The sequence below is a fragment of the Phasianus colchicus genome, chromosome 3, assembly GCF_987193195.1.
Source record: "Phasianus colchicus chromosome 3, bPhaCol1.hap1.1, whole genome shotgun sequence".
NCBI lineage: Eukaryota > Metazoa > Chordata > Aves > Galliformes > Phasianidae > Phasianus > Phasianus colchicus.
In genome coordinates this window covers 78,925,481-78,939,134 of record NC_143438.1, presented here as the reverse complement: position 1 = coordinate 78,939,134, position 13,654 = coordinate 78,925,481, and the positions used below count along the sequence as shown (strand labels likewise).

The 13,654-nt window shown below is 33.0% G+C and overlaps 1 protein-coding gene across 4 annotated transcripts in view; it reads left to right on the top strand.

Moving 5' to 3' along the window:
* The window catches only part of CSMD3 (CUB and Sushi multiple domains 3), a 549,229-nt gene that overhangs the window by 511,843 nt on the left and 23,732 nt on the right, over nt 1-13,654 (top strand). For all 4 annotated transcript variants that reach the window (XM_031591144.2, XM_031591143.2, XM_031591142.2 and 1 more), the window contains 7 exons: nt 864-1,037; nt 3,810-3,992; nt 5,051-5,227; nt 6,710-6,889; nt 9,544-9,717; nt 12,226-12,399; nt 12,649-12,722. In XM_031591144.2, coding sequence (XP_031447004.1) covers nt 864-1,037; nt 3,810-3,992; nt 5,051-5,227; nt 6,710-6,889; nt 9,544-9,717; nt 12,226-12,399; nt 12,649-12,722 — 1,136 coding nt within the window. The remainder of the gene's footprint in view (nt 1-863; nt 1,038-3,809; nt 3,993-5,050; nt 5,228-6,709; nt 6,890-9,543; nt 9,718-12,225; nt 12,400-12,648; nt 12,723-13,654) is intronic.

The window sequence follows — 13,654 nt, the reverse complement described above, 5'->3', positions numbered from 1 at the left end:
GAAAACAAATCAGTGTATGTATAAATGTAAACCACTAAAAGTGAAAATAATTATTAGAAAAATATTCACAATCACACATTGTCTGTAAATGAAAATCACAAAAAAGGAAAGATTATGAGGGTATTAAAAATTAATGACAGTATGAAAATATCTTGCAATTACCAATCAAAATTTGTACAATGGAAAAATAATAGATGTAATAATTTCTAGGAATGTCATACTATTCAATGAAGTCTCTGCACAATTAGCATCAATGGATTGTACATATGAACAGACTAAAACAAGAAATTGTTAGAATATCTACACAAATACTTTATTCATACAATGGAATATTTTAATTAACCATAATTAACCAAAAGCTGTGAAGTAGCATGGAATTAAGGTTTAAAGCAAAACTTAATTATCTTGTTTATAAGCCTAATAGATGTCATGACCAATAATTAGGGCCCTATGAGTGAGAGATTCCGGCTTGTATATTCTCTAGTTCAGCAGCGACTGGCAGATAATTTGTAATCTGCATTTTTACAGATAACATAAAATAAAATACAGATAACTGTATTTTTCTCTGATGGATACATGCATGATTGTATGCTTGTATATGACAGTGCCATAAAGCCCAGCTTTGTGAATATCTTCAGACATCTATATATTTATCTAAAATACCTTTTTGAAATATAGAAGCATTTGTTTTACAGCTTTTTATCCTTAATGAACATTATATTTATCATGCAAAGTGCTCACCTCCCTGAAGACCCTAAGATGGTCTTCACAAAATTTATATATGAAGTTATGAAAATGATAACTATGAACTGTTTGATCAGTGATAATAACCTTTTTTTATCTCCAATAATTATGCATTGTAGTGATTGACTGTGGCCACCCTGGCGTTCCTCCTAACGCGGTCCTATCTGGAGATAAATATACATTTGGGTCGACTGTTCATTATACTTGCACAGGTAGACGTTCTCTGTTAGGGCAGTCATCTCGTACATGTCAATTAAATGGACAGTGGAGTGGATCACTTCCTCATTGCTCAGGTAATATTTTTGAATTAATGAGTGTGCCCAGAAGTTGCTTTGAATTAATTTGATTTTGTACTACATTCTATGATTGACTTTATCAGAAAACCATTTTAAACCTGGAAAATAAGGTATAAAAATTAAATAATATCTTAATAGAAATAGAAAGAAGTAAAATCTCCCAAAAGTGAGAATAGCAAGAAAACAATATCTTCACAACATGATGTTTTAATTATTTATTTATTTCCAAAGTAATTAATAAAGTAATTAACAATTACTTTATGAAACCTTTGTCATTAATTGTATAATACATGCATCTTTTTAAAACACCCTAAGGACTCCAAATAATTTCAGCTTATAGTACTTTATTTTGAGAGAAAACTGTCTAATCGTTCTTATAAGTCAAGTTACCCAATGAACTTAACATTTAGGAAACTGTTTCACAAACTCAGTTTAACAGCAGTGATCACGTGAAAAAGGAAATCTAAGTCACAAAAATATTGGGCTTTGCCTTAATCCCATTATCATAATTGTAGAAAATTCTAGTCTGATATAATCATTTTTTTCTCAGTTCATGAAGAAACATGGCTTTGATGTAGATCGTAGTTAATTTGACCTAGATTGTAGGGAATCGAATTCTGACTGACCACAGCTTATATACAGTTATTTTCTTTAGCTGTTCTGCATCAAGCAAGTATTCTTTCTTAGAACATTTTTTAGACTTTCTTATCAAAGAGTTTATCATTTTAAATTAATTTGCAGATTACCACAAGAATGACCATATTTTACATGAAACAGTGTGTGAATCTATTAGCCTTCATTAATAGTGATAACACAATTCCACAATTGCTATGTACAAGGGCTGTGCCAGAAGTAATGCCTATTATTTTGACCCACAATGTCAGAGGCCTGTATTAATGGTATTGCAGTAGAGGTTGAACCTTCCCACCAATATTCCATTAAATTTTGTTGTCATGGAAGAGATAGCTGCAGAGGAGCAGTCTTGACAAAAACACATCTGACATGGAAGTACATATAAAGCAAAGGTGAGCCATCAAACTGCTCCATAAGGAAAATATTGCACCCACTGACGTTCATTGAATGTATATAGAGACCAAAGTGGATATGAGCACAATGAGGTGGTAAGTGCTATGTTTCAGCAATTGCAACAGCAGTAGTGGGTCATCTCAACTGGTGCAGATTTTTATGAACACACATGCAAACTCTCATTTATCACTGGCTAAAATGCATTGCTAATGGTAGTGACTCTGTTGAAGAAAGTTTTGTTGCTAAGAATTTACTCTATCAAATAATACTGTTGTGCTGTTTGTATCTATGGTGTCTGTGAAAATAATTAGGAGACATTAGTTCCAGAGCAACCTACATACATTAAAGAGTTAGACACTGTCTTTTTTTGGTGGTGATATAAGTAATAAATAATAGATAATTCTCAGCTGACAGCATTATTAACCTTTTTATATAAGAATTCAAAAATGCTAGGTGAACAAACATAAAGTGACCAAGTTTTTGTTACATTACCCTTAAAATATTTCCTATCTGTTACAGCACACTTTGTATTTCACATTCCAAAGCTAGAGGGAATTTTGATTTTCCATTGATATCTTCTGGCATTCAGTTTTCGGTCATCACAGGCATGTCAGCTGGAGTCGTAAATTTAGAGCAATGTAGAATATAAGGGCAAAAGTTATTGTGTACTAACTTCAGTAGACAAATAATCTCCTTTTAATGAAAATTTAATGCCAGCTGAGAATTTGTTACATGAGTGGAGGATGGTTCTTATTCATAGTTGACTGTGAAAGCCATTGAATTAAATCTCTGTGAGGTATTGAAAATATGTTGTGTTACAACGTCATAACACTACGATGTGATTAGTCACTGAGAGAAGCTGTTTCTGTAGCTTCCAATTAAAAAACAAACAAACGAAAACTGGCAATTAACCTCTCTAAGATTAAAAGAGAAATAATTTCTGGTAACACTTAGGTATTAAAACACAATACAGTTGACTTTACAAGAGGAATATTTAATTTATATTTGCACAGCAAAATGCCTATTTTTTTTCCCTCAAAATATTATTTTAGGCATTATGGCAACTAAACTGCTGAAAATTGATGTGTTACTGTAGAAACTTTACACTTATGGAATAATTGTAAGTTTTTTGTAGTTAAAAAAAACAAGACTGCAAAACAGAAGGATTGATATCTTGAACTAAAGCTTTTTGAATTAAAAAAAAAAAAGCAGACACTAGATATTCTAAAAAATTATAATGTTATTTGACTTGACCTTTTGGGCTGTAATTTTACCATTTATTTCTAAAGAGGGATGGCAGGCTGTTTTACTAATCTGTATCATATAATGATATAGGTAAACAGAAAAGAGCTTAAATTTTTGAGTATGCTAGAATTGGAGTCAGCTAGCTGTTATAATATGCATCGCCAATTTTTGGCTTTCTAATTTTGTTGTTGTTGTTGTTTTGTGGTTTTTGTTTGTTTGTTTGTTTGTGTTTTATTTTTGTTTGATGATGCTGTTACCAAGAGTTTAATATCATTTAAGGAAACATTGAGATAATTTCTGTTCTGCATTTATATAAAATTGGTAAAATTCAAATGATTTTTGAATCAAGTAATTTTGTCATGGGGACTCACCCATTCAGGTGTATCTTTATTTCTAAGAAATATATGTTTATTTATAAAGTAAATAGATGTAAACATAGTTTACATGCAGTAGCATAATATTTCATATTTATTCTAACCTCTGTATTTCAAATTTTAGGTGATACCGCTGGTTCTTGTGGTGATCCAGGTATCCCAGGTCATGGGTCTAGGGAAGAAAACAATTTTAAAATTAAAAGCACAGTACATTTCAGCTGTGATATTGGATACATTCTCCATGGCTCAGAAGAAAGAACGTGTCTGGCAAATGGAAGTTGGACTGGGAGACAACCTGAATGTAAAGGTAGATCAGCAAAGATACACCCATTTTACAAGCTATCTTGTTACACATGCTATCAGAAAAAAAAAAAAAAAAATACATTGCCATTTTTGTAACATGGTTTTATACTGACCATTAAATTTTTTTCCAATAAGTTGTTGCAATGTAATGTGCTTGACACCAAGAGGAAAATTTGAAATCATTTGCTAGCAAGAAACTGCTTTTCTAAAATAAGTTCTTTTTTTAATTGTCATTATTTTTAAATACACTGGACTGTTTCTTTTTGAGTCAACATCAGCTTTATGTGTTATCTATTAGAAAAATTAAACAGAAATAGTAGATAAGTCTCCTAAAGCTCAATTTTCAGTGAAAGATTTTTTTTAATGACCTTTATAAATTTGAATTTCAGAGACAGAGCTGAGTTTTAGAGAAATTACACTGTCAGAATATCATTAGATATTTTTATGTAGTAAATGATTGGTTTAAAAACTGTGTTAACTGATACCACTGATAATATTATAATTTTTCAATAGAAAATGAAATTCTGACACAAGTTTCTTCATTGTAGGTCATTCTAGAAATGTTCAGCTCTGTGTATTATCATAAGAGAGTTTTGAAAGCATATTTATAAGATAATCATTTACACTTTATTCATCTAGATTCAAAAATAAGAAATAATTCCCAACAGATTCTACTTGACTCAACTGCACTTGACTGGATATGTACTTTGATGATATTATAGTGCATAAATACCATGGAGTCAAAGTCTACAATGTCAACTGTAGACCAGGCACTTTCTTAGTTGGTTAGTTGGGATTCTGTCTTTGTAGCTAAATATTATTTATTTATTTATTTATTTGGGCTTTGCTACCTGAAAAGGTAAAAGCAAATAATTCATGCAGACAGCTATTTACTGTACAGTGTGCTTTATCAGTAAAAGGTGAAACCTTCATTTTTCAGCTCAACAGCACAGATTTCTGTAACATAACACTGCTGGCAATATGGATGTCCTTTGACATTATTAATTCAAAAATGATCTCAACTAACTACATTTTAAAAATATTTAATATTTTCCTTTATAGCTGTACAGTGTGGTAATCCAGGGACAACTGCTAACGGAAAAGTATTTCGTATTGATGGAACTACATTCTCTAATTCAGTAATTTATTCATGTATGGAAGGATACATACTTTCTGGATCATCTGTAAGACAATGTACTGCCAATGGGACATGGTCTGGATCCTTGCCAAACTGCACAAGTAAGACACAGGTCTACTGTACACTCTTTGCTTTTTGCTTTATTGAAAGACAATGAAGTAAACTATAAAGGGTGACTGCAAATAAGATGAAAGCTTTTTCTTGCACTACTTCATAAATAATTTTGTACATGGAATGCTCTAAAAATACAATGCTGTGAAAAGATGAAGAATGTCTTTACTGTATGTTCTGTTTACTGAATGCTGTACATAGTACATCAAAATATATAGACTACAGACCAGTCGAGATTGCTGTATAATTACTTGATCTATGTACTTTACTTCTTGTCTTCCTATTTTTAACTATGTTTTTATTTAGTGGTATATCAGTAGCTGCCTTTAGACTAGCTCAGCTAACTTTATGGTGTATATTCCACATCTGCAGGTGAATGTTGTGTTGTCTGGGACTATTTCATTTTCTGAAGATCTGAATCATTCATCTTAATTAAAATCCATTTGCACAAACTGTGGTAAACTGTGGAGCAGGCATACAATGTACCTTGGATTCTCAGTTCACCAACTGTTTAGATCAAGGGATTTGTTCAGAATGCTCCACAGGTTTTCTCATTTTGGAAACCAGGATGTAGAGAAGGTGACAGTCTCACTGGACAAGCTTTGGCATAGAGTTTGAAGTAGCTAGGATGGGTTTTCTGCCCAAGAAACTGTGATAAAGATACTACAGGGAGACTATCAAATTTGCTATTAGATGAACTGTTAAAAGCATGGGTGCTGTATGTTGTATAAACTAGATTTCTTTTTTTATTTTATATATATATACATATATTTTTTTTTTTCCCCAAAAACAACAGCTTTTGATCATTGCCACTATGGTTCTCACGATTTCTTTATCTGAAAACTGAAGCTGAGACTTGTAGTTCAAATTAATGAGAACTGAGAAAAAAGACTTTGCAGCAATTTTTACACCAGAAATCACAGAAGGTTTTACAACCATTCTCTCATGTAAATGCTATAGGCCCAATTTTGGAATAAACCATGTAACATATTTGTGGATTGCCTGAATATTCTCATCAGTTTATATACACAGTTGTAACATTTTCCAGGCAATGTTTTTTTTCAGGTTGTTCAAATGGAAATATAAACTAGACAACCTATACTTATATTTTTAACAATGAGGCTCTGTAGTGATAGGGGGTATGAAACAGCAGCAGCGATGCATAGTTTATTTCTTGCTTTTTTTCATTTTATGATCTTAAAATTTTACTGATTAAAATTCTACGGTCCATTACTTCTGCTTTGGAACAGGTGTATTGATTTTCTCCAAAATGTTATTACTGTACAGCTGCTCGAGTTGTGTTTGGCAGCTAATTTTGATGACATACCTTATGCTGATGAAGACCAGATTTATACTTTGCTCCTCTTACTTCTCCCTAATAAATCCCTAGTTTTGTCCTGTCTTTTTTCCTCTTATATATAAATACATCACATTCAATTTTTAAAAACTGTTTTTCAATTCTTTACTTGCAGTTATCAATTGTGGAGATCCGGGAGTTCCAGCAAATGGTATGAGATATGGTGATGATTATGTGGTTGGACAAAATGTTACTTATATGTGCCAACCTGGATATACAATGGAATCAGATAGCTCCTCCATTCGCACTTGTACTAGCAATGGCACATGGAGTGGATCAATCCCAACATGCAGAGGTATAATATTTATTTTGATTGTCAGCTATTTCTTCTAGTTCATTTACATCCACTGTTCATCGTAAGGAGTCAGCCAAGTACTTTTTTAGAAATCTGTTATTGCTTGCTTATTTCAAGCTTGGCTGCTTGAAAATGACTTCATCACTTGTTTTTTTCTCCAGTTTTAAAATTTTTAGATGACAGCACTGCATGTTGACAGTTTTTTGTTGTTGTTGTTGCTGTTGTTTTTTTATTTTATTTTATTTTTATTTTTTAATATTTACAGAATACTGTATTATTTTGTTGCTAAACTGAATTAGCCAATATGAAATGATGGCAGTTTACATTTTTTTTTTGTTTGTTAAGGTTAAGATGTCATTACCGAATATAAGCCATAAACAGTTGTTTCTGTCTTTACAAAAATACCACTCAGACACATGATGGGAAACTTTGGGAAAGGTCTGCATGGATAGAACTGAATTCAATGACAAATCACACTGAATTATGCTGTTTGTAATAACAAGATATTTCTTTGATCCATCTCTCATTAGATGTGTCCGCATACTCAGTAAAAAGTCTAAGTCCTTCTAGAAAGTTCCCTAAGAAATATTGTTCTGTTATTTTCTGTAATGTGGAAACCAGAATGATAAATCTCCAGGTCCTCACTTTCTCTCATTTATTAATTGTATTGGTGATATTTCTGTTTTATTGAACTTCTTTTTAAAACACTTATTTGTAGTTTAAATAGCAAAAAGTCTGAACTTTACTAAAAGATCACCCTCATCATCAAAGCAATTTTTTTCTGAGAAACCTATCAAAACTGTAAAGAAGCAACATTAAATTTTCAATGTTCTCTCTTTCTGAGCCAATACTAAGCATGTTTAATCTTTAGTTTTCAAGAACTTAGTTGTCTAAGCATGTACTTTGTTCTCATGATTGGTTTATTTTTTCTGGATGTTAGACTATATACCTCATTTCCTCTCCTGGGGAAAAACAGGTTAAATCCTTTTGATTCTCCACTCCATTTGCAGTTATTTTCCTTCTCAAGTACAATTGTTTCAATATGCTACCAAGTATAATATAATTCTTTGTATTTTGTCTATTTCAGAGGATGTCAAACTTTGAGATTCTCTTAAAAATTACCTCATTTCTATTTTACTGTGCTCTTAACCAGACACAGCTTCAATTACAAATCTGATTTTAAGAGCATAAGAATGACCAGACCAACCAGTCTGGTTGACCACAATTTAATTTGCTTCTAAGAGTGCCTGTAAGTGAAAAGCTATTAGATTAACAGACAGAACAATTATTTATGATACAGTTTCACCAAAAATCTCCCAGCATTATCTGTCTTCAGAGGGCCTCATCTGCTTGTTCTTCCTGCAGCAGACTCCCAGTATAAACTCACTTAGCCTTGTCTTTTCTTCAGTTCTAATCCATAAACTCTCAGCTGACTATGGCTCAACAACACCAAGTGCACAAACATGAGAACAAACTTCTTGACTTTGAAGGTAATGGAGCACGAACAGGCTACCCAGATGGGTTGTGGAGTCTACTTCTCTGAAAATATTCAAAATTTGCCTGGATGCTTTCCTGTGGTACCTACTCTAGGGAACATACTTTAGCAAGGGGGTTTGACTAGATGACCTCCAGTGGTTCCTTCATTTTCTTTCTTTTTCTAATATGCTTTCTCCTAGCTTTTCTTTTTAATAATCATTTTGTTTTCTCCTTTTCATTCATTATAATAACTTTGGCCTAAATTTTCCTTCCTCTTTTTAATTCATAGTTTCTTTCATCTAGCTTCTCGTATACCCTTTTTACTTCAGCCCTCAGTTAATAATTGCTACTATCCCATTATCCAGGGAATATTGTTTTTATTTCCATCTACACTTCTACCACACTTCTACTACTTTTATGTCAGTAATTTATACAGTCCTTCTGTGGTGTTTTTCAATCTTCTTTCCAGCAGATGAGTAGATGTTTTTATTTTTTTCCTGGGAGGCCTGGAAATGAAGAAGTCTATTGCAGTAGAGTTGGGCTTTTCTTAGACGAAGCAACACTGACAATTTCAAGAGGATGCAAATCTTGCAATTTTATCCTTCTACTTAGATGTGCTTTTTTTGTTGGGGAGCTAGTCGTGAAACAAATATTAATCACATTACATCACATAGAAACAGGCTTTTCAGGCATATTTTACAGGAATCATGCCCTGGAATTTGATCCCTGGACATTAATATCAGGAATATGTATAAATTTGTTAATAGGAAGAAAGTATTTGACTATTATTTGACTATTATCTCATTAAAAATAATTATACTCTATGTTGTCAACACAAACAAGCAAATTCAATTGGTATAATATTACCAGACATTTTTTAATTATTGTACACTTCATAGTCTCTACACTGACTTTGAGGCAATTTTGCTGCCTTGCTTGATACAGCATCCAGTTTAAGACACTTTATCAATCAGCCATTATAATATGTCTCTGAAATGGAGGAAACTACGAAGCACTAACTCCAGGAAATGTGGTAACAATATAGTGAGAAATACGGCATGTTCTCACTTAATTGTCCTCTAAAGAAGGTGAAATTAGCACATATGGTTCTTCTTGTAACAGTGTACACTGGGAATATTTACAGCAGCTGGGTCTAATTATTTTGAATGTTATTGCAGCTGTTACCTGCCCAACTCCGCCGCAGATCTCTAATGGAAGGTTGGAAGGAACAAACTTGGACTGGGGATTTAGCATTAGCTATGTTTGCTCTCCAGGCTATGAACTCTCTTTTCCTGCTGTTTTGACTTGTGTTGGGAATGGAACTTGGAGTGGTGAAGTACCTCAGTGCTTGCGTAAGTATTTTCTCAATGGTCCTGTATTTCTTAATTAAAATATTGTGCTTTTTTTTTTTTTTTTTTTTTTTTTTTAATATATATATATATTAAAATCTTGTTTAAAGTTGTGATATTATTTATATATTAGTGAAGAGATAGGAATATCTGTAAATCCTTTGTGAGGTCACAGGAAAATGAAAGAAATATAGTCAATGAACATCAAATATCCCAACAAAACATGCCATCTTGTATTTGGATCCAGCTATGTATAGAACTAGGGAAAATTCATTATAAACTCTTTATTTGCTTATTACTCATGCTAGACTTTCTCTGATGTCACCAAGAGTTGTGCATAATACTAGTGTTTACGAAATCCCAGGAGTGTTCCCTGACAATTTTCTGTTTTTTCCCATACATTAAATTGAGTTACATGTTCTGTGCAGTAAATTTTATTAACTTGAAAGTTGTCACACTGATGGATTTTTATATTGCTAAAAAATTTAATTGTAATAGCAAATGATTTAAATAAAGCTCTTTCTTTAGGCTTGTATTGTTCCACTTATTATTTAAAAATCCTTTTTAAAGAAGTGATTGTGATACTTCAGAGAGATTCATTTGTTTGCATTTTGTAGTTGTTCGTAGAACAGCTATACCACAGGAAATGTAATCTTGAGCAAGCAGCTTATCTGGAAGAGGATAATTTCTATTTGGTGGCTCTAAAGCTTCATTTGAACTTGCTAGCTAGCTTTCTAAATGTTGAAATAAGTATTTTTCCATTATTTTACCAGGTTTTTGTTTTTGTTGTTGTTGTTGGTTTTTTTTTGCATTCTTCATCTCTCCCTTTCAAGAATGTTCTCTTGCATCCTAATATTATGGAACCATAATGATCAGTATCGTTTCCTTACTTTTCCTAGTACGGATATTCTCATACCATCAAAAAACAGTTACTTAGTATACTGAAACTACATATCAGAACTGGAGCATGGTGAAAGGCATTTTTTCTGGAAGCATTTGCTATTTATGTTCACTAGAAGAAGGTTTTCTAGAATTTACAATATTAAAAACAGCAAAGACCATGTAAAATGCTTTTCATCCTTTGTTCTTGATTGAAATATTGTGTTCTTATGTTCATTTTTTTTTGATATCACAAGTTATTTGTCATCTTTTGATGTTGGAATATTTCAGAATGCTCTGAAAAAGGGATTCCACCATTAAAATATTTGAAAGGTATAGTTAGCCCAGAGTACAGCTGCCCAGGAATTAAGGATGGTTTCATGCAGAGATTACATTGACTGAGTATTGTTGATGTGCAGAGGTTACCCATTGGTTTGCAGTGTATATCAATGAGCTTGCAAAGTGCTTAAGCTATCTGCCATCTGGCAGAAATGAGGAGCTGGTCTAAGTCATTGGGCAATTTTAAACTGCCCTTGACATCAGAAATTTAGTACCCAGCTTGATTCCATAGAGCCTGTTGCTGAAGATATGCAAGTTATAGTTAGGTGGAATGATTTGGAATGGGATACATTCTTTTGTTGTTATTGTTGTTATTTATCATCTATGACCTAATAAATTTATCTGTTTAATTAGTCACATAGCATCTTCAGTAAAGGCCTGCTGTTCTTATGGGCTTGAGAATAGATGGCAAAATAATATAGGTCTTTTCCTGAAAATGCTTAACTACAGATTTAACTTACTATTAGTCAATTAACATCTTTGGAGAATGAGAGTAGCTTCATAGCCTCAGTGCCAGAGCTCCACAGGGACATCTCTGTTAAAAGGTCTCCATATCTCTATTAAAGGTTCCAGGAAACCATAGGACAATATTTCCACTGGGAATGGGAACACTCACAGAACTTCTAGTTTGCTGTACTTTTAGTTTGTCCTGTAGTTCCCTATTTCAGTATCAGAGGAAAACTGTTGGGAATTAGCATAGTGTCTTTTATATCAAAGGCTGATACTCAGTAGATATTCATGACTGGTTAAAGGTTACTGAGAGTGGAATGATGAAATTTTGGTTTTGTTTTTAATTAAAAAATAATAAATTTAACAAAACTTTTTTTTTTTTCTTTTTTTTTTTTTCTTTTTTTTTATGTGAGGATTTTTCCTTTTGCTGGAGAGTGGATGCTACTTTTTTAATTAAAAAAAAAAAAAAAAACTGATATGGAGACAATTTCACACCTCTGTATTAGAAATATATATGTTGCATATATTTTCAAGACTTCCATATGATTTTGATAATTCAAACAAAAATTACAAGTGTGATTTTTCAATCAACCAATGAGATTATTTCTGTGGCACTATCCCTATTCAGAATCTTTTTCAGAATTGAGCCCATAATTCCTTCAATAGTCCCATTCCACTTAAGGCTGTAAAATTTTATAGAATTTTTATGTGTTGTAGATTATGCCCTTTTTATTCATCAGCATGAGTGTGCATGAAGATCCTCTTCAATCAGTGTCAGCAGTAATAGGTAGAGGGCATTATAATCAAAGATGCATTTATTTACTACCATTTCTTTTCTCACAGCAAAGTTTTGTGGTGACCCTGGAGTACCCTCTCAAGGGAAAAGAGAAGGCAAGAGCTTCATCTACCAGTCAGAAGTTTCATTCATCTGCAATCTGCCTTTTATTTTGGTTGGCTCCAGCACCAGGATTTGCCAAGCAGATGGCACCTGGAGTGGTTCTTCACCTCGATGTATAGGTAAGGTGACACCCATATTGTAAACAGTTCCTGAATGCTTATTATTCCTTTACCTGTAAGTCAATCTAAGCGTTTTCAGCAACTTCACATCATCTTCATGTTTTTCTATACTGTCTGAGAATCAAGTCACTTTATTTCTCTCATTGGCTCATTGCACATTTTTGAGCAATTTTTTTTTAATATATTCACATGTTTCAATAAAATATTATACTTTGCTTTGTCTCTAATTTAAAATATGTATTTTTTAAGAACCTACTCGTACAGCATGTGAAAATCCAGGAGTACCAAGGCACGGATCGCAAAACAACACATTTGGCTATCAGGTAAAATATGCTATCTTTTATTAATTGGATATTAACGATGTTTTATCCTGCCTCAAAGTTAATAAACTTCTGATTAGAGGTCAAGAAACTACTTGTGTCCTAAAAAAGTTGGTTGCTCGAATATTACCATTTTTCCTTATTTCTGCTTGCTGAATTATTTTGACTTTGTGTTCCTGCTAGTAATGAGTGCTCTATAATGAAAGTCTGGTGATCAAGTTTTGCTTCAACTTTCACCTTGAAGGTGTTCAGTATTTCCTAAGCAATACATATGCACTCTCTACAGTTTGTCAAATGAGATTTTTCACTCTGAAAGTGTGTATTCTAGGTGCCAAAGCGCTAACATAAGCATATTTTTTAAAAATATTCATTTGGTTGTAGCTTTTTTGGAGGGGAAGGAGGTGAAAGTGGGATGTAATTGCTTATTTTGTGTTTGGGTGTTTTTACTTTTCTGAAATCATAGAACCACAAATGACTCAGAGTCCAGAGGTGCCTCTGGAAAGCTTCTAGTCCAATCACCACCTTCTCAAAGCAGGATCAACTTGGACTGGCTGCTCAGGGCTGTGTCCAGGTCGGTTTGGAATATTTTCAGGGATGGAGACTCCACTAATACTCCCTCAACAAACTGCTCGAAATTTATCATACTTGCAGCAATAATGTTTTTTCTTATGTTTAAACAGAATTCCCTGAGTGTCAGTTAGTACCTGTTTTGCCTCTGGTCTGATCGCTGGGCACACATTGAGAAAAGTTTGGCTTTGTTTCCTTTCCTGTCCTCAACTGGTGTTTATACATACTGATAGGATTCCTCCTGAGCCTTTTATTTTACAAGATGAACAATCACTATTCTCTCATCCTCTTCTTATGTGTCAGATGCTCCAGTCGCTTAATCACTTTGTGGCCTTTCACTGGACTCCCTGCATCTCTTGTACTGGGGA